The following is a 22,138-nucleotide window of genomic DNA, read 5'->3' as shown; positions in this document are numbered from 1 at the left end:
AAGCCTGTGTTTGGTTCCTTGCATCACCCAGGCGGGAGAAACCTCCCAACTGTCTGGGTCAGGCCCCTCGGGGTTGGCAGAAACCGCAGCGCTGTGCGTGGTAAACACGCTTTGGGGGCTGTCCTGTGCGTGGTGACCGCGGGCAGCGTTAGGCAAAGGCCTCCGTCCGCTGGACCTGCTCGCTGGGGTCAGCTGTGCAGACACTCAGCGTTTCAACAGGGGATCCCTCTCCCTTCCTTTCTCACACATCACAATCGCCTAGGACACCTCCAATCTCTAGACTTGGGGTGCTCGTCACAAGCAGAGGAGCCAGGTGATCAGCGTGGACGGGGGGACTCGTAGAAGAGGTCTGTGAGGTGGCCAGGCCTGTGAGGACTGTGGCCTGATCCTGGCTGATGTGAGGGACCCTGGAGGGTTCTGAGCAAAGGACTGATGAGAGCTGACAGGCATTCGGACCAGATCCCTCTGGCCTGTCCCTGGATTGGTGGCAGGTGAGCGGGAAGGTGGGAACAGCCAGCAGTAGGAAGCCGCTGAGTTAACTAGGCCTGGACCAAGACGGCAGCCTAAATAAATCTGCCCCAACCTGATTGTCCAAAAGCCATTCAGGGCTTTGGCTAATTTTTGGTTAAAATTCCTCGCTGGGAACTTGGACGCTTGGCCTAAGTCCATCGGTCAATCACATTCAGGGTGACCGCCTTGCAGCCAGGCCTCGGGGCAGGTCTGGTTTGGGAAAATCCTTGAGAAACCTTATTTATTGGCTTTAAAGACAGGCTTTCCTTGCAGGGCTCCTCCCCTCGGAGAACCCTGGTCGGAATCACAGGGTAGATCAGGGTTGCCAGGCCACGCCACTTCCTGGAATCGGGGGTAGAGCGGCCAGCCCGGGCTCTGCCCTGCGTGGCGAGCTCCAGGGCCCAGGGCTGCCATGCTGCTGCCCACAATGGCGGGGGACGCCTTTGTTTGCTTCTTGTGTGAAAGGAGGCTTGTTTTGAGGCTTGGACCACAAATAATAATCCATTGTTCCCTATAATAATAACCCACCCTCTGCAGCAGAAAAAGTCTGCTTGGTGTAGTGTGGCTATCCGCTTATTTGGAAGAATAGCCAAAAGTGCCCATTGTGTCCTGAGAATAAATATTTGGGAGGTGGTGGTGAGGGCTGGGAGTCCCAGGAAAGATGCAGGAAGGAGAACTTCTGACTGTGCCCCTCCATCCCTGGACAGCCCCTCCTTACTCTGCTGGTCCGTGACATTCTGAGGGTAACAGGGGCACTCCAGTACAGATTCTCCAAGTGATTTCTTAGAAAAATACTGCATTTTGAAGATGGGTGTTTTTAATCTTTTCTGAATTTGCTCGCCTGGTTTCTAATTTTAGGCCAAGTAAGTTTTTTTCTAACCTTCATTGCTTCCATGAAAGTGTCTCTTTCTGAAGGAAAATTATTTTATTTTAGCAGCAATCCTTCATAATTCCTACAATTGCCTCTGATTATGGATCTTGGGCGGGAGGGGGGGGAGGGGGGAAGCTATTTTTATATTCCAAGTGATAGGATTTTAAGTACTACCTGTTTCCCCGAAAATAAGACAGTGTCTTATATTAATTTTTGCTCCTAAAGATGCACTAGGTCTTATTTTCAGGGGATGTCTTATTTTTCCATGAAGAAGAATACGGTACACATTTATTGTTAAATGAAAATAAAGGAAATTTATTACCTGTATACGGTACGGTAGTACGGTAGTTGTCAACACAAACCAGACAAACTGTGAATCCTACAGTATCAAGAATTTACTCATTTATTCAATGACAATCATGTCATCATCTTCTGGAACATCATCATAACAATCCAATTCCTGAATTTTCTGGTGAATTTCTTGTCACTCCATTTCTTTCAGAATCAGTGGATCAAATCTCTCATGTTTAGCCTGGGGGGAGTCTTGTTTTCAGGGGGATGCCTTATATTTCACTCAGAAGGAAACTGTAAGTAGGTCTTATTTTCAGAGGATGTCTTATTTTCGGAGAAACACGGTATTTCCTGGGCTTCGGCTCATTGGCAAACTTGAACGGTGAGTTAGATGGGACCCAGTGTGGTGGACCTCGTCCTGAGTGTGCAGGTACCTAGCACACTGACTTCACCAGGGAAGGCCTGCTTCTGTGGTAGGTTAAATAAAAAAGCATGGCTTTAAATGATATGTCCTCTTACCAAGAATAGCTTTAATTGCTTTGGATATAGAAGATAAGCCCTGGCAGGGTAGCTCAGTGATTAGAGCATCATTCTGATATGCCAAGATTGCAGGTTTCATCCCCAGTCAGGGTACATATAAGAAGCAACCAGTGAATACATAAATAAATACAACAACAAATCAGTGTTTCTCTCTTCCTTTTTCTCTAGTTCCCTTCCCCTTTCGCTTCCTCTCTCTCTCAAATAAAAACAAAAAAAAGGAAGATGAGAAAAGTTCAGTGTGCTAGCAACTACAATGTAACACGTGAGTGTGAGAACACTTTGGAGAAGAAGAGCCACCCTGGCTGGTGTGGCTCAGTTGGTTAGAGCATCATCCTGTGCACCAAAGGTCATAGGTTCAATTCTTCAGTCAGAGCATGTGAAGGAGACAACTGATCAATTTTTCTCCCTCTCCTTTCCTCTCTCTCTAGAATTAATGAAAATCATACCCACAGATGAGGATTTTTTTAAAAATTAAAGAAGTAAAACTATGGCTTCCACATCTTTAAAATAAGATCATCAGAACCCGGCCCTCATGGCTCAGTGGTTTAGTGCCGACTGCTGATCTGTGAACCAGGCAATCACAGTCCCAATCAGGGCACATGCCTGAGTTGTGGGCTAGATCCCCAGTAGGGGGTGTGCAGGAGGCAGCTGATCAATGATTCCCTCTAATCATTGATGTTTCTCTCTCTCCTCCTTTCCTCTCTTAAATCAATAAAAACATATTTAAAAAATAAAATAAAATCAGGCCATCAGAAAAGCAGCCAAGATTTCCTTCAGCAAGTGAATGGATAAACTATAGTAGTACTAAAAACATCTTGTTACTAAAAAATAAAATTATCCCAGACCATCAGCAATTTATCCTGTTTGTAGGAAGTATCTGGCTATAGAATATTTTTGCCAGATTTATATAGATGGCAGCAGATTACTGTGTGTGTGTGTGTGTGTGTGTACACATATACATACACTAGTGGCCCAGTGCATGAAATTCATGCACATTATAAGGGGATTAATTAGAGGAAATATTTTAATATTGCTCTGCCCTTTTTCTATAATAGAAGTGTCAGAGATGAAAGAAAATTAATAACATGTATATGAAAATCTTCCTCCTGTCAGAGTCTGGGGAGCACCATGGAACTCAAAGTCAAGTCCCTGCCCAACCACATGTGCCTCAAAATCATGTGAGACCCAGACCTGGCCGCCCCCCCCCCCCCCCCCCACCAATTGGGCTAGATTCAGACCCAGCTGGTCCCACCCTGTGAAACCCTGCCAAGTGGGAGGAGCGTCCTCAGGTCCCCTGGCCTGGAGCCAGGGCGGGGGGCATGGCCTGAGGTCCCCTGTCAAGCCCCATTGGGGCGGAGGGGAGGGGTGAAGGGAGGACAGCCTTAGGTCCCTGCTGATTGCTCGTTAAGGCTCGTTAGGGGAACTTGGCCTCTACTGTGGGTGCAGCCATCTTGTGTTATGGAAACCCCTGCCTCCAGTTTGGGTGCCATGGAGTGATGGTCAATTTGCATATTCCCTCTTTATTGTATAGGATATATATATATGTGTGTGTGTGTGTGTGTAGTAATTTTCTTGTATCTTTGTCATCTTCTATGATAAATATGCACTGTGGTATTCATGCTAAATCCTACTCCTTTTTTCTTTTAATTGTCATTTATAGCTTTTAGAGAGAAAGACACAGAGGATGGGAGAGAGAAAGAGAAAGAGAGAGGGATTTGTTGTTCTACTTATTTACACACTCACTGGTTGATTCTTATATGTTCCCTGAACAGAATCAAACTCTTAACTTTGGCTCTAACCAACTGAGCTCCCCAGCCGGGCCATGAAATCCTGCTCCTAATCCTTCCTGTTTCCCTCTCTCCAGTGACTGCTGGCGTGTCAGCCCTGGAGGTGTACACCCCAAAAGAAATCTACGTGGCAAACGGGACACAAGGGAAGCTGCCGTGCAAGTTCAAGTCTTCGAACACCACCAGCAGGCTGACCACCATCTCCTGGAGCTTCCAGCCGGAGGGATCCCACACCACCGTGTCGGTAGGAGCGCCTGTCTGCTCTTGGCTAGTCCTGCCTCAGGGTCCCCGCCGCCGCAGGGCGTCCATGAGCCCTTCTTCTGACCCATCTCTCCCAACCGAGCGAGGCTGCGTCTGGTACAGACCTCAGGGCGCCGCTCTTGCTTCCGACTCTCCAGGAAAGACCAGTTCAGTTTCTCTTAAATGCAGCTTGTTTTCTCGTGTTTGTGTGTCACAGTCACCTGCCAGCCCTCCCGTCTCCACCATCACTTCCCGTTTTGAAATGTATCTTTTCCACAGAGCAGCCCCTGATTTACCTTGTTGACTCTAATCACAATTCATCCTGCATCTGTTCAGCTGCCATTTGCTTCACTTTTATTTCTATTTCTTTTAAGTATTTCTATACACACACGCACACACACACACACACACACACACGCACACGCACACGCACACACACACATCCATCCGTTCCAGTGACAGTCTGTGGGAGCTCTTTGTGCAGCCAGGCTGTGAGATCTTCAGAAATGAGGGATAGCAGCCTGTGCCCTCACCCCAGAAACAAGCAGGAGTAAGACTGTCCATGAGTCACCTGAGGAGGTGGCAGAACAGAAGCGCAGGGCCGTGGGGTTGAAAGGAAGGTTAGTCACGAGCCAGAGGAGTCCTGGCAGGCTGGGTGCTTATTACCCAGGGCCCACCTCCCGCCTCTCGCCTGCGGAGTGGAGGCTGGAGACTGTGCACAGGGAGGGTTAGGAGGAGATCCTGGGGTGAAGACCGTTCATCTCCAGCCAGCGAGTCACAGGCTGAGCCTCACTCCTCTGTGACTCTCTGCGGGACCGTTACCAGCTGTGACCCGAGGAAATGACCTGGGTCTCCCTTTGTGTATAAACTATGCGGGTTGTCCCTGTAGCACCGGATGTCGAGAGGAGGAGAGAAGACACACAAGTGTGTTTTTCAACAGGAACAGAACGGAACCCCTTGGTTCCCAGATCCCTGTCTGCTTAGATCCCGTGGCATGTGCAGTGGGACGCGCTTCTTTCCCTGTGACGTTTCAGTGAAGAGCCGCTCAGCACGCCGTGCAGCGTTGAGAACTCGTGCCTTCGGGAAGAGCTCACGTGTCCTTTTTCTCTAATTGCAGTTTTTCCACTACTCCCAAGGGCAAGTGTACATCGGGGACTACCCGCCGTTCAAGGACAGGATCACCTGGGCCGGAGACCTCGACAAGAAAGACGCATCGATCAACATAGAAAACATACAGTTTATCCATAACGGCACCTACATCTGTGACGTCAAAAACCCGCCCGACATCGTCGTGTACCCGGGATACATCCGCCTCTATGTGGTAGAGAAAGGTACCTCCGGGCACCCGGGCAGCAGGGGCGCAGTCCCCTTTGTCGCGTGTTGAGTGGCAGACGAGGGTTATGTTGTGGGGGGTGTGTGCCGGGAGCATCCTTCCCGTGGCTGTGCGCCCTGTTCCTGGGAACCTGAGGGTGGGCACTGCTGCCCACATGCGGGGGGAGCAGCCGGCATGTTCCCATCTGCCGTCCGAAGCCTCCTGGCCCGGTTTCAGGATACTTTCTCCCGTGAATTGGAAGGAAGACCAGATTCATGACAGTCGATGGGCTGAGCCGGGGAAAGAAGGAGGTTGATACTGTTTCAGTATTCTCCGAGGGAAAACAGCACTGCGGTTTCTTCCACTTTTGGAGAAGCAGCAGGAAATGCAGGTTCTGGTGTCTCCTTCTGAGACGACGTCTGCTTTGTTGGTGTAGATGGAGGGGAAGCCACAGCCCAGTTCTGCTTGGATCTTAGCGCATTGAGAGGGATGGTGTGTGCAGAAATGCTGAGTTCTGCGTCTCTTTTTCTATCAGCTGCTCTTTGCCTGTCATTACTTAGACACTAGGATCTCATAATCTGGATAATAACAGAGGGTATGATAACTTGCCTTTTAGTTGAATAACATTCCTTTTCTTCTCTTTGTCACAATGGACCTTAACACTGTTTTCTTCTTCCTCTCCAGAGGCGTTGCCCATGTTTCCGGTGTGGGTGGTGGTGGGGATAGTGACGGCTGTGGTTGTGGGTCTCACGCTCCTCATCAGCATGATCCTGGCTGTCCTCTACAGAAGGAGAAGCTCGAAGCCGGAGTATTCCGGGTGAGAAACTGCTTCTGGGGGGGGGGGGCAGAGGGAAGGGACCGGGGTTTACAAAAACGTCTGCATTTTTTATGGAGAAAAGAATTGTGAAGAGTTAGCTACTGTCTGCTTAGGTGCTCTGAAACAGTGGCCTGCTGGTCAGTGTGGGATTTGACGCGAATCCCTGTTTCCCAGTTTCTTCCCCAGATTTGGTGCAGCCAGTGGCTCCGCAGTCTGGGCTCTGTTTCAGTGCCAGCCACTCTGCCAGTGGCATTATTAAGCCACAGACATCACTTACCCAGTTTCGGAGTTAAATGCTATCTCTTGGCAATAATCTCAGAAGGAGCTTCTTTTCAGTTAGGCAGCTATAAATGAATCAAGAAGAGTTGTGCTAATAAACGACCCCCCCACCCCATGGGATGGCACAGGGCTTATCTTTTTTATAGTTTTGCTGGCAAGTGAATGGCTTTGGTCTTTCTTGAATGTATGGCTGGACTCATCCCAATGGAGATAATAAGGGTTGAAAACCAACATATACCGGCAATAAAGAAACATAGATCTTTTTGTTTATGTCTTCTCAAAGAGAACACTCTTGAACTTGGGGAGTGAGTCTAATTGCAGGACCTTCTCTTCTCCCCACGCCAGCTGGAAAGCTAACCCACATAAGCTAAGTAGGACTCACGTGGTAAGAGAGTGGAGGCCGATTGCTAACACGGGTTTGGCACAGGTGCATGGGCTAACCACAGCCACCCAGAGGGCCAGTGCTCTGAGGCTTGCACACCCAACTGCCTGCTTGGTGGATGCTGGGAACCTTCTCTCCCTCTCTCTCTCTCTCTCTCTCTCTCTCTCTCTCTCTCTCTCTCTCTCTCTTTCTCGGCTCTGAGGTTCTAGTTTTTAGGAGGAGTGCTGTGTTTTAATGAGCTTGAGTGTTCAAATTCAGATTTTACTTGCTTGGAATGCCTCTGTTCTGCTGACCTGTATCTACCCTCTTGCATGGTGAGTGGTTTTCGGTGACATATATCTGGAGTGTTGGTTTTCAACATGAGACTAATCCAGAGTGGTGACATGCCGGACTCTGTCGTTCTTGCTCTTGGGTTAATAAAGGGGTGGAGCGTGTGCCTTAGGATCCTGCATGGCATCGTGAATGCTGCTGTTCTTCTCACTTAGGTTCCCCTCCCCTGCCTTTCCACCTCGTGTGCCGGGATAGAGCCTGCTTATCCTCCACTTGTTCAGAAAAGCCGACCCTGGGACTGTCACAGGGCTGGCTCTCCTACTCCCACTAGACACATGGTAACTAATCTCATTGCCCGTTGCTGTTTAATACTCGTGTGTGTGTTTGGCCCATCTCCCTTGGTGGCAACTAACCAGCTAGCTCTGAGCTAACCCAGCAGCTGTTATGATTTGTCCACCAATATGTCCTGTGTCCGTTTTAGAAACATACTGAGCACACCATCCCAGTGAGATGGGGTTGTCAGGTTACATGGAGGCTTGAGATCATCGGAAAATACACGCTCTTCATGTAAAATGCATGTGTGTGTGTGTGTGTGTGTGTGTGTGTGTGTGCGCGTGTTTCAGTTTTTTTCATATGTGATTTTATTTTATTTTTTTTAATTTTTTTAAAATATATTTTATTGATTTTTTACAGAGAGGAAGAGAGAGGGTTAGAGAGTTAGAAACATCGATGAGAGAGAATCATTGATCAGCTGCCTCTTGCACACCCCCTACTGGGGATGTGCCCGCAACCAAGGTACATGCCCTTGACCGGAATCGAGTCTGGGACCTTTCAGTCCGCAGGCCAACGCTCTATCCATTGAGCCAAACCGGTTTTGGCCATATGTGATTTTATTATTAATGATTGGGACACTCTTTGTGTTAGAATAATCAGACCATTTTGGTTTGGGTCATAAAACCTCCTGTTTCAGAGACTCACAGTAGAGAATTCATTGGATGCTTTAGTCTTAAGAGTAACACTTAAAATGGGATCCTCCCAAAAATTCCTCTCAGATTTAGAAAACACATCATAAAGGATTTAAGCTCTGCCAATGACACATCCCATTAGGAAATCTCTAATGAGTGACCTCCCAGCACTCACTTTCCCTGATTTATTTATGAGATCCGCTTGCTAAGGATCCTCTGTCTGGAAGGGCTCGGCCGTGTGATGGTCACTCCACGGCTTCCTGTCCTTCACAGCCCTGGGTCTGCTTTAGTTTGGCCATTGTCTTGGTGGGGAAACAAAATACGGGAACCAGGAGTGGAAGGAGTGAGACAAACCAAGACTCTGAGCCTGTAATTTTTGAAATGCATTCAGAAGAGGTTTGCCTTTGCTGCTCACGAAAAGCGAATTGCCTTTAGGAAGTATAGCTGCTCCCTTAAATCTTTATCCCAAAGGAGGGCTGATGGCAGAGGGAAAAGGCGAGGGGCCAAGCATACACAGCAAGGATCCATCCAGCTGATGTCACTCTTGCAAACAGGCCGAGGGCTCCCACACCCCGGCGGGAGCTTCACAGATGTGGAAGCACAAGCATCAGGGAGATAGTCTATATATGTGATTCTTTGGATACCATCGTTTTGTTGTTCTGTTCATATTCATCTGCTGCCGCTTTGTCTTGCCATCGCTTGCATTTCTGTATTTTGGTTTCCATTTGTTTAAAAACATTTTTTTTTTTACGTTTGTTCTCCAAATTGCCATCTTATCAGCTGCAGCACCTCAGAAAGTGTGTCACCGGTTAAGCAGGCTCCACGGAAGTTCCCCTCCGCCACAGAGGGCCTAGTAAAGAGCCTGCCTTCTGGATCTCACCAGGTAACACTGGCTGCCCGGGCTGTGCAGGTGGCACTGCCACCACCCTGGGGCGGGAGGGAGTGCTGAGCCACGACCCAGGGAGAGAGTGGCAGCCAGCCCCCCAGACAGACAGACAGATGGAGACGGAGAGAGGGAAAGGAGTTAAGGAATCGGACCTGAGCGAAGGTTCCCACCAAAGCACCATAACAGACTGTGCCCTTGGGATGTGGCTCCCATGGCCAACGTAGAGTCAGGAGGTGGCTTTGTCAGCCGTGAAAGGTTCCTTATTGCTCAGGGAACTAAAGCCAGTGAATTGAATTCCACTCTGAGGTGCTTTAAAAGACAAGGAATTAGCAGAGGACATTGATCTTGATATTGATAATAGCAGAAAAATCGTTTTGCATGGATTCTTTAGAAGTTGTAGGTCGGCCCGTAGCTGAATAATGAGTTGGCCCTGTGAACAAGCAGAGGCTTACCCTGCTCCTTGCAGGGAGTACCGAGAAACATAACTTTGTTGGAACCTGCACAGCACCCAGCGCTGTGGCTGGTGGCAGGCCGTGCTATAATAACTGTGATTGTGGCAGAGATCCCAAGCAGCCCAATTGGAATCTCAGAAGGAAAGGGGAGAGAAAAAAACGTTGAAGAAGTCATAGCCAAACACTCTCCATCTTTCAGCCACTTCTTCTGGTATTTATCTTCATATTGTATTTCTATTTCTAGAGTTTGCCGTTTTAGATACTATTCATTGACTCCAAATCATGGAGATGAGAATTGAGTTCTTTCTTCCCTGTAGCCCTTCCTCCCAACACGCATATATCTACGGTATGCACACTTGCCTCATCCCAGGATGCTTATCTCACTATATTGAGGTAGATGTTTTTCAGTGTGACGTGTACTGTTGTTTTCACCATTGTACCACATATATTTGTTTCATGTACAATTGTCCTATTTTTATGGAGCTAATATGTGCTTTTTTTAATTTGTTCAGTCTTCCAAGTACCTATCCGCATCTATCTCAAAGCTCTCCCCTAAAAACCCTTGGGAACATCCATCCACTCACACACATGCTCCTGTGGTTTCATTTTCTTCCTGGAGACGGGCTGTCCGCACCGCTGGCTCTGTGCGCTCCGGGCTGCCGGCCGCAGTCCTCCTGGGCCCCCTCCCGAGGAATTTCCTGCCCCTCTCCTTTGGGACCGCGTGCCTTCACCTGCTTTGTGTGTTCCCATGTTATGGAGCATTTCCTCCATAACTGCTTGAGAAAGGGAGATAAAGATTCTGAGGCAGCGCAATAACCTCCAAAATGTCCACGTCCTTGCCCTGGGGCCTGTGGGGTGTATGACCTCACCGGTCCGAAGGGCCTTGCAGCTGAGTTAAGGATCTTGCGATGGGGAGATTTTCCTGAGTGATCTGTGTGGGCCACGGTGACCACAGGGAGGCCGCGGGGTCAGATCCAGTGCGATTTGAAGAGGTTATGCTGTTGGCTTTGACAATGGAGGCTGGGCCAAGAGCCAAGGAATGCAGGCAGCTCCCATCTGCTGGGAGGGGAAGGAGACAGGTCTTCCCTGCAGCTCTGGCGGCGGGATCGCAGCCCTGATGACCTTGATCACACGCAGCCCCGGGCCAGCCCTCTGACGTCCAGCACTGGGAGCTGATGCATCTGTTTGCAGCAGGTGTAACGTGGTTTCTCCTGCCTCGAGCTTGAGTGAGGATCTGGTTGCGTCGATTCCAGGTGGGAAGACACTTCTCTCCTGCCTTTGGCTGACTTTTCCGCTTCTAGTTCTGATTTCTGCCTCTTCGCAGGCCCTTCCTCAGAATGGCTTTTATTCCTCTGGTCTGGAACTGCACAGAATTGTGGTCTTTTTAAATCATTGTGCTGGCTATTCAGTGGGTTCTTTTAACCCGAAAACTATGTCCTTCGGTTTTAGAATATTTTCTCCCATTATTCTCTGGAAATTTTCCTCCTTCCTTTTTCTCTCTTTTGGAAATTCCTGTTAAGAATTGGACCATGTCCTACCTCAGTTCTTTAGTTTTTGGGGTTTTTTTCTTTTTTCTGTTTTGCTTTTTTTGTTCTTTCTAGAAAATTTCTCTAACTTTACCCTCCAGCTTTTGTTGAGCATTTAATATCTGCTATCTTTTTAAAATATCTGCAAGAGCTACTTTTGGGGACCGCAAAAATAAATCTGGATGTTTATGTGGGGGGGGGGGGGGGTAAGAAAAGAAAGCAGCCCCTGTCCCGCGCCCTCCTCGGTGGCAGCTTCCTGTTCCGTGGGGTTAAGGAAGATTTGGGGGAAATAAAAGTTGTTGGAAACCCAGGTGTAGTTGCTTTATGTGCTGTGGCGATAGAAGCGTGGAGTGCGTGTGAAGGCCCCGCACACCCTCCACCTGGCCTCAGCCCGTGTCCCGGAACCTGGGCCCGGAGAGCGCCACCTTCCTTCCTGCCTCACGCCCGCATGCTGGCTACGGATGGCGGGTGGCGAGCTGCATCTGTGGCGTCCTAAATGCCATCTCAAGAGCTGTTTCTTATTCTCTGATTATAAAGCCTGCATTTGTTTTCATAGATGCATTTTGTATCTGAGTATATCATTTTCTCGTGTTTTGCAAGCTCTATTTTTTAAAGCTTGCTTCTGATACTGACGTGGCTCTGTTTCTGTTGAATTCCCCTTTTCTCTTACAATTTCTTGGTCTCATGTCAGAAGCTTCCTGAAACGCCCAGCGGTCCTGGGTTCTCCACTCAGACCCGCGGCCGCAGATCTGAGCCGGGCTCTGGGCCGGGGCTTCGCGGTTTAAAGGGCTGGCCGGCTGCTTGGGGCCTCCACGGTCAGTGCCGAAGGTCCTTTCTCTGGAGTTGGTTGGTGTCTCCACAGGGAGGTGAGCAGAGGGGGAGGCTCACTGTTCAGGTCATGAACTTGCCCGCCGCAGCCTGTGTTCTGGGCCGACCCCTCCCCCTGCGGGTCCGTGGCCCCTGAGTCAGGACTGGCTCACCTCCCGGCGCCGCTCCCTGCCCGCCCAGGCCTGCTCTGGCGCCTTCTGGAGGGCGGTGAGAAGTGGTTCAGCCCCGTGTCAATTCCTTGTCTCTCTTCAGCATTTGTCATGGACACCAGAGCGGAGTAGAAAGGATTCGTAGCCATTTTTACGGCGTGTCTCATGTATAAGCTCCTTCTCCCACGAGCACACCCCAAACTCCTTGTGGGTCTTTATGAATTACGGTGGGGTTCTCTGGGAAATTACATATGAGTTTCAGGGTCTATCCTGTCCTTGGAAGTGACTGCAAGCAGGGGTCAGTTACTCGCAAGAGAACGCTTTGTTTTCCTTCTGGTCCTCATTCTGTTGCCCCTGGAACAATGCTGGGTCCGGGCTCCGACACTCCGCACAGTGGGAAACCTGCATACAACTTTGACTCCTCACAACTTAACTGCTCCCCATCTGCTGTCTGTGACTGGGCGTGCCTTATGGCGGTAAATGCAGAATAGACCAGCATCCACACATGCTCCACGCCTTCGTGCCATACCTTTTCCTTAAAATTTTTCAATATTTCTAGGCTACTCCATTCCCCTGTGTGGTTTTCCAAAGGGACACAAATCTCCAAAAACACTTTCCAGGATATTATTAAGAAAAATGTTTATATAAGTGGACCCACGCAGTATAAACCCGACACGTTCAAGGGTCAGCTGTGGTAGAAAATAGGTTGTGTGTTTTTCAACTTCTTTTCCCTTTGAGCTTACATGTAACTTGCAGCTTCCTGCCATGGATGTAGAGAGTCTCTGACTCAGTATTAACAATGTGATGTGATATTACCTACGACAGATATGAGAGCATCACTTACCAGAGAGAGAGAGAGAGAGAGAGAGAGAGAGAGAGAGAGAGAGAGATCTGTCTGTTGTTGCACTTATTGATACAGTCATTGATTGCTTCTTGTGTGTGCCCTGACCAGGGATTGAACCCAAAACCTTAATGTCATCAGGACGATGCTCTTCCTGGCCAGGGCAAGGATGTTTATTTTAAACTACACGCTTTTACCTGCTGAGCGTATTAGTTCAAAGTTGGAAGCTTAAGTAAATACAATGTTAGACTCCTCCAGGAGGCTGTCCCTGGCTCTCAGGCAGTTGGCTTTGGGCTCTATTGAACGCCTCTTCTGAAACAGTCCTCTTCTGCTTTTCTTGTTGCTGTTTATAATTTTAGAATCTCTGGGACTCTAAGGTCAGGATGTGCAGCCACTTGTCAGATGTTTGAACCCCTGGCCTCGCCCTCACGAGTCAGAAGACACCCCCCTGCCTCAGGCAGCCCCCCTCCCTAGCTCTCCTGCTGGGACCCAACAGCTCTCATCTCCCACCTCAGACATCTAGGGTTTCCTGTCTATAGAACCTGACTTTTTTTTTTTTACTTTAAAATGGGAAAAACAGTTACGTGATCTTAGATATCAAAGAAGCAATATTTTTATTAATATGATAGAATGAGACTAAAAGAATCATACTTTAAGATGCTATGTGGAAGAATATTGAAATGGAATACTACTCAGCCATAAAAATAAAGGAAATCTTACCCCTTGAGACACCATGGATGGATCTGAAGAGTATTATGCTAAGTGAAATGAGTCAAAAACCATATAATTTCACTTATATGTAGAATCTCATGAACAAAATAAATGAACAAATTAAAAATAAACTCATAGATACAGAGACTCACTGACAGCTGTCAGGGGGGCGGGAGAGGGTGAAAAACCACAGAAAACCTCATAGACAGACAACAGTGCGGTGATTCCCAGAGGAAGGAGAGGTTGGGGGGAGGTAGGAGAGGGTAAAGGGGGTCTAAATGGTGATAGAAGGAAACTTGGGGTGATAAACACACAGTATACAGATGATGTGTTATAGGATTGTACCCCTGGAACCTATATTATTATATTAACCAGTGTCACCCCAATAGATTCAATTTAAAAACCCTAAAAATGCTCACACAAAAAAAAATAAAATTTGAAAATTATAAGTGCCTATTTGCATGAAGTGACCAGTTCAGATTGTGTCTGTGGGTTAGTTTCTTAGCTGCATCCTGACTCCAAGGGGTCTCGGGTTCGAGGAAGTGCCCATCTTAGTCCTGAAGACTGTGATCCCAATACGAGGGTTGAGGAATTGTGTGACAGGTCTTTTAAGAGAGGGATAATTCTTGAGAAGGAGTGTTGCATAATTATAGACATTCCCAAATGGACACAGAAGTAGACAGAGTAGTGTACCCGCTCTCGTGTACCAGCTTTCACAGTGGCCGCCAGTCTGTGTTAAAGTCGCTCTGGGACGTGGGTTCCCGGGAAGCCTTCCTGGAGGCATTCTAAGGAGGGAGCTCTGCCCTGGGACTGCCGTGTCACCTCAGTCACCGCTTCTGCCTCCACCGGGAGTTCCAGACCTAACGCAGCCTCTCTCCGCCAGGGCCCAGTCATATACGCGCAGCTAGACCACTCCGGCGGACATCACAGCGACAAGATCAACAAGTCAGAGTCTGTGGTGTACGCGGACATCCGGAAAAATTAAGAGAAGACCCAGATCATATCCTAAGTGAGAAACAAACTCAAACGGACTCCTGTGCAGCAGTGTGGCCCACGGCACGTGGCCCGGACACGGACAGGCCGGAGAGGAGGCGCTGTAAAGGATATGTATAAATCTTCTATTTAATCTCGGATGGGAGGAGCAGTGGTGCATGAAGAAAAGATGATATGATTCCACATATATGTACATTGTCTCGCTGTTTGTTGTTTTGTTTTTTACTTTTTTGCATCCGGGGTCATTTACAGTTGGGGAAATTCGGCAACATTCCTGTCACCATCATTTGGATATGGTGTGCCTTAACGGTGATGTAGCGATCTCTTAGTTTCCCAGCAGACTTGGCCTTTTTGTCTAAGGGCTTAACCAGTCTTAGCATTTATTGTAGTTGGAGGTGAAGATACTGTGCAGGAGACCTAGCCAGGGTGGCCTGTCCCCCACTGTCTGTTCCGGCTGTTTGGTTGTAGTTTTTAGGAAACACCCGTTAGCTATGCCACTTGGAGACAATTTGAGAAATGTTTGTCGATGTTTTTTTCTCTCTAAAGCAGTGGTGGGGAACCTTTTTCCTGCCAAGGGCCACTTGGATGTTTATAGTATCAGTCTTGAGCCAGACAGAATTATAAACTTAAAAATCAGTCTGCTGTATTTGGTCAAACATTTAATTCACTCACCCCGATGCCTTTTGCAAGCTTACACGGCCCTTGGGTTGAAGGTTCCCCACCCCTGCTCTGAAGCAAAGGGCATTTTTGCTTCCTCAGTTGTCACACGGACTTTAAGGTTACACCCTTTCCTGTCAGCTTGTTCATCACAGCAGGATCAGCAGGGGTAGCTGCTGGGCCAGTCTTCCTCGGTCCCTCAGGCCAGAGCCCTGTGCATGGAACTGAAATAGGAGCTGGCAGCCTGGGGCGGAGCTAGCGGCCTGGGGAGGAGCTGGCTCCTGGGGAGGAGCTGGCGGCCTGGGGCGGAGCTGGCGGCCTGGGGCGGAGCTGGCGCCTGGGGAGGAGCTGGCGCCTGGGGAGGAGCTGGCGGCCTGGGGAGGAGCTGGCGGCCTGGGGTGGAGCTGGCGCCTGGGGAGGAGCTGGCGGCCTGGGGAGGAGCTGGCGCCTGGGGAGGAGCTGGCGGCCTGGGGTGGAGCTGGCGCCTGGGGAGGAGCTGCTGTCTGGGGCGGGGAGCTCAGGTGTCAGTTACCTCCTGTGCTGCTGGAATCCAGCCGGAGTTCACTTCCTTGCAGGTGGGCATGAATGGGGTACATGGAACCTCCGTTCTCGAACTTAACTCGTCCCAGAAAACTGTCCGAAAACAGAATCATCTTTTCCCATAGAAATCACGTAAACTGAATTGGTCCACTCCAGACCCCCAAATGATCCCTGTTTTAAGATTCTTATATACAGTACATGTCTAGTGCACTGTTTAATTTATAAATAAACACTTTTGAACAAAAAGGGCATGAATGTAAGTGAAAATTTAACAAAAAGGAGATGAAACGTACTGTAAAAAATGAAAACATAACAATAAGCAGCAACAAACAAACAAACAAACAAAAAACAAATACACACACATACACGCAAAAAAAACAACAACCTATGAAAATACTCACAGGATGGATCTATATCAGGACCGGGATGTTAACGACGTGAGGTTTAGGGGTAAACAGACTCAGACTCTCCCATCCTCTCCTTTGTCCGCCGCCTGAGAGGCACGTGACGGATCACACAGGTTTCAGCAGGACAGGGTTGCCAGTTGAGATGTGAATTGTTGGGGACAGGAGCCCCCGAGAGGCGAGGAGAGGCGAGGAGAGGTGAGCGTTGGCTGTAACTGGGGAGCCAGCTGGGATCCCAGAGCGCTCCCCAGGGAATCGGCTCCGATCAGCAAGGAGGGCTCCTACTTCTCCTTTGGAATCTCTTCTGTTCTGGATGCTTTTGTTTGTTTGCCACATTTCCCCCCTCGACGGAATTGATGAACAACCAGATGAGGGAAAATCCAGATAGTTCAGGTCATTTATTTTGTCCCTTCGACAACCCCTCCCCATCTCAAACCTGTGATTTCTGTGATTACTGGGGATAAAAAGCAAACTGAGATCATTAAACATTTATTTATATTTACCATTCCTCCACTTCCTGGATTCTTTTGTGTTAAAATAAGTGTTTTAAATCTGAAGTGATCCGAGAGCCCCCAGTGGGGGAGGTCACAGGACGTGTTTGGGGACGTGGAGTGGCGGCGGGCCCCGTCCATTCCCCCCGTGGTGTGGGGTCCGCCACCAGCTGCTTCCTCTTCCTTCCGGCTTCTGTCGCTGTCCGGAGGCAGTTTGGCCGGGGGCCAGGAGGACTGAAGCGAGGCCAGCAGGGTTTGGGGGAAAGGTGTGGAGGTGATCAAATGAGAGCGGACACGTGAGCCTCCAGGCGCGCCCGCAGATGTGTGGCCTGGTTTTCTGAGGAGCTGCTGGCTCTCCCCAGTGTCCAGCCAACATTCATGTACATATCGCATGCGGGGAGGGCTTTGTATCACGCCACGCCCTCCGTGTCCGTGTCCGGAGCTGGCGGCTGTGGTCTGTGCTGAGGGGTTGGGGTGGGGTGGGGGGGCGGGCAGAGGAGTACACGCCCTGAGGCCTCTCTCCTGCTCCTGGGCCCAGCGTGAGCCCGGAACCCAGAGTCCGCCCTGGACCTGTCCACCGGGTCCACCTTGCCCCTAAAGTTTCCTGCCTCCGTTTGAAATCAAGCCCTCGTGGTGTGGGCGGGCGGGTGGGTGCTGGGCTGTCCCCTCTCCAGGCGGATTCCCAGGTAAGGATCCTCGTGAGCCTTTGTTTGAAGCCGGAAAGGACACGCCCAGAGGCAGGTGTGCGGTTGGATTGGGGTGTTCCTGACAGCCACTCCTACAGAGAGAAGGGGTGCTCTCCTGTTTCTCCTCTTCACCAGGCCCTGGGAATAAACCAGACACTCCTGATGGCTCGGGAGCAACAGCCCCAGTTTCTCCTCTCGTTTTGTACCGAGAGCTGCTACCCAGAGCACCTGCCTGCGCTCCCTCCAACCACACGGGTGGCCTCTTGGCTCCCCATGCGACCTCCTGCCCCACACGCCACCGCCCACCCGGCCAGCCCCTCGATGGCTCAGCACTTGGCAGCCGGCCTCCCTGCCGGGCGTCACAGCCACCACTCTGGCTCACGCCCGGCAGTGCCTCCTCCTCCCCTCACTCCACCTCCTGTGGGTCTGGGGCCCTCGCTCCTGTGCCCCCGCCTTCCTGTCCCAGGCCAGCCGTGCGCACGCGCGGGGTTTTCTAAGTGGAAGAGCTCTGCCCGTCCTCTTCCCGGCAGCACGGCCCTCCTGAGTGACATGTGGCTTTTGTAAGGCAGCCCTAAAAGGGGGCACCTAGAGACTCAATCCCAAACCCTCTAGCTTTTCCATGGAAATGCATCCAACTGCGAAAACCACCCAGTTCTTGTTTTTTGTTTTCTTTCTCAATTGTTGTACTTTTGTGAATATTTAATACACCTTTTTCAGGGACTGAATTGTGTTGCATGCTCATTTTTAATCAAAGAGAAAAAAAGTTAAAAGCCTTCTCATTCATTCCCGCCCCCCCAGCCGCAGTGCCTCCTGCTCCTCCAGCACCAAGCGCGGCCCGCTCAGCCCTTTGACACGCCGTGGCCTCTGCCCGGGACACACGTGGACCCGCGGCTCTGCTCCCTCCCGTCCTTTACGTCTCTGCCCCAATGTCCCCTTCTCAGAGAGACCTTTGTCATAAATGGCCTCTCCTCACCCCCTCCTCTCTCTCCTCACCCCCGCTTCCTGCTCTGTTTCCTCCTACTCCCCGACATGGATGCCGTCCGTCTCCCCCAGAGAGCCTGGCACAGGGGCCAGGACTCTGCTGCTCGCTTCACTGCCCCTTCCTCTGCCATAGCACAGCTCCTGGCTGGCCTGGCAGGTGCTCCGTCAGTGGCAGCTGGATGGACGGACTCATCCGTTCAGCGAATCTACATCGAGGCCTGTCCTGGGCTGGCGTGAGGGAACCACGGAGAAGGTGGGCCCAGGGAGCTTGCCCAGAGAGCGGTGACAGAGGTGACACGGTAATCACTGAGTACTGTGCCGCCCTTTGCATGTCTCCCTCGGCCGCCCCGAGTTAACGCTGGCACGAACCTCACGCCCACCTGAGGAAGATGGCATCGGGCTTAGGGTATGTGACCGGCAGGGACGCGGGGCTGGCGCTGGCACTGTCTGTCCAAGGCCTGGTGCTTAACCTCTCCCCAAACTCCCCACAGACAGGAGCCTCACTTCCGCTGTGAAATAAATGTGGGGGGGGGGGGGGGCGTGCCTGATGTGTGGCTTCTCCCTGGGCCTCTGGAGCTGGGCGGGGAGGCGGGGAGGTGGGTGTGCAGGGCTGGGAACGCAGGTGCCCGGGCCTTCCCCTCGGTGACAGTCTGGAGAGCTGTGTCACCGAGACCTTGTTACTGACGAAGCACGGCGTTGGGAACTTTATAAATCGCCGCGCATTGGAGCCAGGCTTGCGTAACTCTCTGGATCGGGAGGAAGAGTTGGGGCTGCAGGGCCGCCCTTGGGGGATCTCACGGGGCCGGGACCACGGCCCTCATAGGATCTGGCGAGAGCAGGGGTGCTTCTTGGGCTCGGGCTGCAGTCACGGGGCCCTGACTCCTCCGTCTCCCTCGTCCCCGCGGCTCCCCCGTCCACGCTCCTCCCACGTTGGAGCCAAGTGCTCGGGAGTTTCCCCGGCTGCTGGGCCCAGCTGCACACGTAGCCGCTGGGGCGGGCGGCCGCCCGGGAGCCGGCCCAGCACCGGAGCGGGGGAAGCTCCAGATCCGCTGGGGGCCGAGGCTCCCTCCCGAGCCCTGGGGTGCGTGCCGGGTGCTGACTGCTGACCCTATTGAGGTGCCGGCGAGTAGCCCTCCCAGCAGAGAAGGGCATTTGTAGGGGCAGAGGTCGGGTTAGGACTGACCGTCTGCTTTTACGGTGCCCCTCCCCCCACTTCCCCCTGTATATGCAAGATATGTCACTATGAAGACTTTTAGACATGCCCAGAAGAGGGGACAGTCGAATCGACCTCTGCATACCCGTCTTCAGTCATCCACCCGTCCTTTTTGTCTTTTCCTCTTTTCTGAATTGTTTTAAAACCAATCCCCAAATCAGGCCCACTCACCCCTCCGTTCTCCCGTGTGCATCCATTAGAAAAACATGGGCATTTCCTGGCATAACCCTAGCATCCTGTCACATTTAGTGGAAACGTCGTAAAAACACATTTAAACAAGCGATTCCTCGTGTCATCTCCCGCCCAGTCCATCCTCACGCGGACATTTCACAAATGGCTCCCTCACAGCAGGCTCACCGCGTTCCAGGAAAGCTGCCATGTGTATTTCATTTTACTCATTTATTTTTAAAGTACATCTTTATTGATTTCAGAGAGGAAAGAAGAGGGAGAGAGAGAGAGAGGAACATTAATGATGAGGGTCATTGATCGGCTGCCTCCTGCACGCCCCACATGGGGATCAAGCCCACAACCCCGGGCATGCGCCCTGACCGGGAATCGAGCCATGACCGGGCTGCTGTGTGTGTTTTAAAGACAAACACGGGCCTCGGGGCCTGCAGCTGCTTCTTCCTCCGCTCCCTGTGGGTTCGGCAGGCACAGGCCCTCGGCTGTTAACCCTGCAGGGCCTTGTCTTCCGTAGAGGGACCATCGCGTTTTAGGCCGTTTCTGAATTTCTGGGTATTTAGGTCGTTCCCAGTTCTCTTATTTTTGCCCATCACCAGTGATGTTGGAAGAGTCCTTTGTCCTTATTAAACAAACAAACAAAAGGCAAAGGCAGCCCAGGATGAGAGAAGCCTCCTGGCCCCTGGGCAGTGGGGTCTGGGTGGTCCGCCAGCTCCCAGCCCAGCTCCCTCCTCACACCCTTCCGGAGCCCCTGGGAGCTGCTCCAGGGTTGGGCGGGGCCCAGGGAGCCAGCACCTGCGGGAGACCAGGCTGTGTTTACAGGGAAGGAAACCAGGATCTCCGCAGGGACTGCTGCTTCCACTTCCTGCCCCCGGCAAACGGGGGAGCCATTGTCCATTGTCCCTCCCCCACGGGCCTGTGCGCTGGCCTTTTAAAAGGCCGGAGCGTGGGGAGGGCCAGGTGTGCTTTGATCTCCTGCATCTGGAAGAGGAAGTCTGCAGGTCTGCCGCCGCCCTGCAGCTGGCGCCCTGCCCTCCATGGCTCATGGCAGGCGCAGGCGTGTTTCTCCGTCCTCCAGGGCATGTGAACTGGGCCCTGTGCCTGCCTGGCCGCCCCGCTGTGGGAGTGGGCACAGCAGGCACAGGGACCCGAGGGGCCTCTTCCCCCGATGAGCAAGGACTCCAAGGACACGGGGTTTTTAATCTAGATCCATTCTCTGTGCTTTCGCTGGCTTTGGATTTTTTTTTTTTTTTTTTTTTTTTTTTAATGACAGAGTTTCTTTCAACCAGATAAAAAGGAACGTAAAATCTAAATTTACTTTTTAGGGAATCTCTTAGAATGTGTGCTTAGGCCCGGAGGGATGTGGGACGTTTGCAAACCCCTGTCCCTGCTCCTGCTGACCCAGCTGCAGCCCTGGCTGCTCGAACTCCCGCACACCCAGTTCAGAGCGTGTCTGGATGTGCTGGGGTTAAAGCCCAGCCCTCTCCGCTGGCAGCCATTGCTGAGCGAAGCTGAGCAAAGCATTGGAGGGGGGAGCAGAGGGGGGAGAGAGCGGGGGGGGGGGGGGGGCGCAGAGGGGGGAGGGCCAGGCGCGGAGGCGGGTGTTGTTTCTGAGAGCTTGCTCCAGCATTTGGTTTCCAGGAATGTACAACCTCCTCGGAACCCACGGGGAACCTCGGGGAGGCAGCCAGGGAGCCCCACGCCCTGTGAGCCGGGAAGCGGAGCCTAGGCCTCTGCCCCAGGGCGCCTCAGGACACGGCTCCGGGAAGGGAGTGAGCGCATGATCTCATGTTGGCTCACTGAGGTGGAGCCGCCGAGGACAAGCCCACGGGGAGAAGCAGTAACTCCGGAGCAGAACCGCTTGGCTGGAAACGCAGGGCTTCGGCCGCGGCCTCTAGCAAAGCCCACAGAACATGGGATGCGGTTCCCGCTGTGGTTCCCGCTGTCAGCCTCACGTCTATTTCAACCCGGCTCAGAGGGCGCTCTTCCCGGCCCCGGCCCCTCCCTGGCCTGGCACTGCCCTGACCTCCCTGCAACGCTGTCCCCTCCGAGGACGCAGAGGCCCCGGGGACGGAGCCGCCCTCCGGGGGGAGAGGCGCCGGTTAACACGGAATTCACTGTCCAGCACCAGGAAGCCCTGGAATCACGTCAGAGACTCAGAAGTGGTTAGGCTTCTCTGGCCGGATTCGCTTTCTGATCGTTCACTGTCTCCCCTCCACGCCATGCTGGTCTTACCTTCTACTATAGCAACGACCATGTCCAACCTTCAGTGGCTCTGCGGTGGCATTTTTTTTAAATATATTTTTTATTGATTTTTTACAGAGAGGAAGAGAGAG

General features: G+C 51.5%; 1 protein-coding gene and 1 long non-coding RNA gene across 3 annotated transcripts in view; one reads left to right on the top strand and one right to left on the bottom strand.

Moving 5' to 3' along the window:
- MPZL1 (myelin protein zero like 1) overlaps positions 1–14,855 on the top strand; it is a 29,213-nt gene extending 14,358 nt beyond the window's left edge. Inside the window, exons 2-6 of one of the 2 annotated variants that reach the window (XM_084867152.1) lie at positions 4,077–4,243; positions 5,357–5,570; positions 6,236–6,368; positions 9,045–9,147; positions 14,541–14,855. In XM_084867152.1, the coding sequence (XP_084723278.1) occupies positions 4,077–4,243; positions 5,357–5,570; positions 6,236–6,368; positions 9,045–9,147; positions 14,541–14,642 (719 nt within the window). In that variant the 3' untranslated portion in view covers positions 14,643–14,855. The remainder of the gene's footprint in view (positions 1–4,076; positions 4,244–5,356; positions 5,571–6,235; positions 6,369–9,044; positions 9,148–14,540) is intronic. The other variant, XM_084867153.1, reaches the window with a different exon arrangement.
- Positions 14,856–15,371: 516 nt separating this feature from the next.
- Positions 15,372–18,145, bottom strand: LOC311613366. The gene is made up of 2 exons (XR_014793443.1): positions 15,793–18,145; positions 15,372–15,737 (listed from the first exon to the last, which is right to left on the bottom strand). It is a non-coding gene; the product is annotated as an uncharacterized lncRNA (long non-coding RNA).
- Positions 18,146–22,138: the final 3,993 nt, after the last annotated feature.

This window comes from Pipistrellus hanaki (genome assembly GCF_964339955.1).
Source record: "Pipistrellus hanaki genome assembly, chromosome: 18".
NCBI lineage: Eukaryota > Metazoa > Chordata > Mammalia > Chiroptera > Vespertilionidae > Pipistrellus > Pipistrellus hanaki.
The sequence above is the reverse complement of the archived record's forward strand: the minus strand, read 5'-3'. Positions and strand labels throughout refer to the sequence as shown.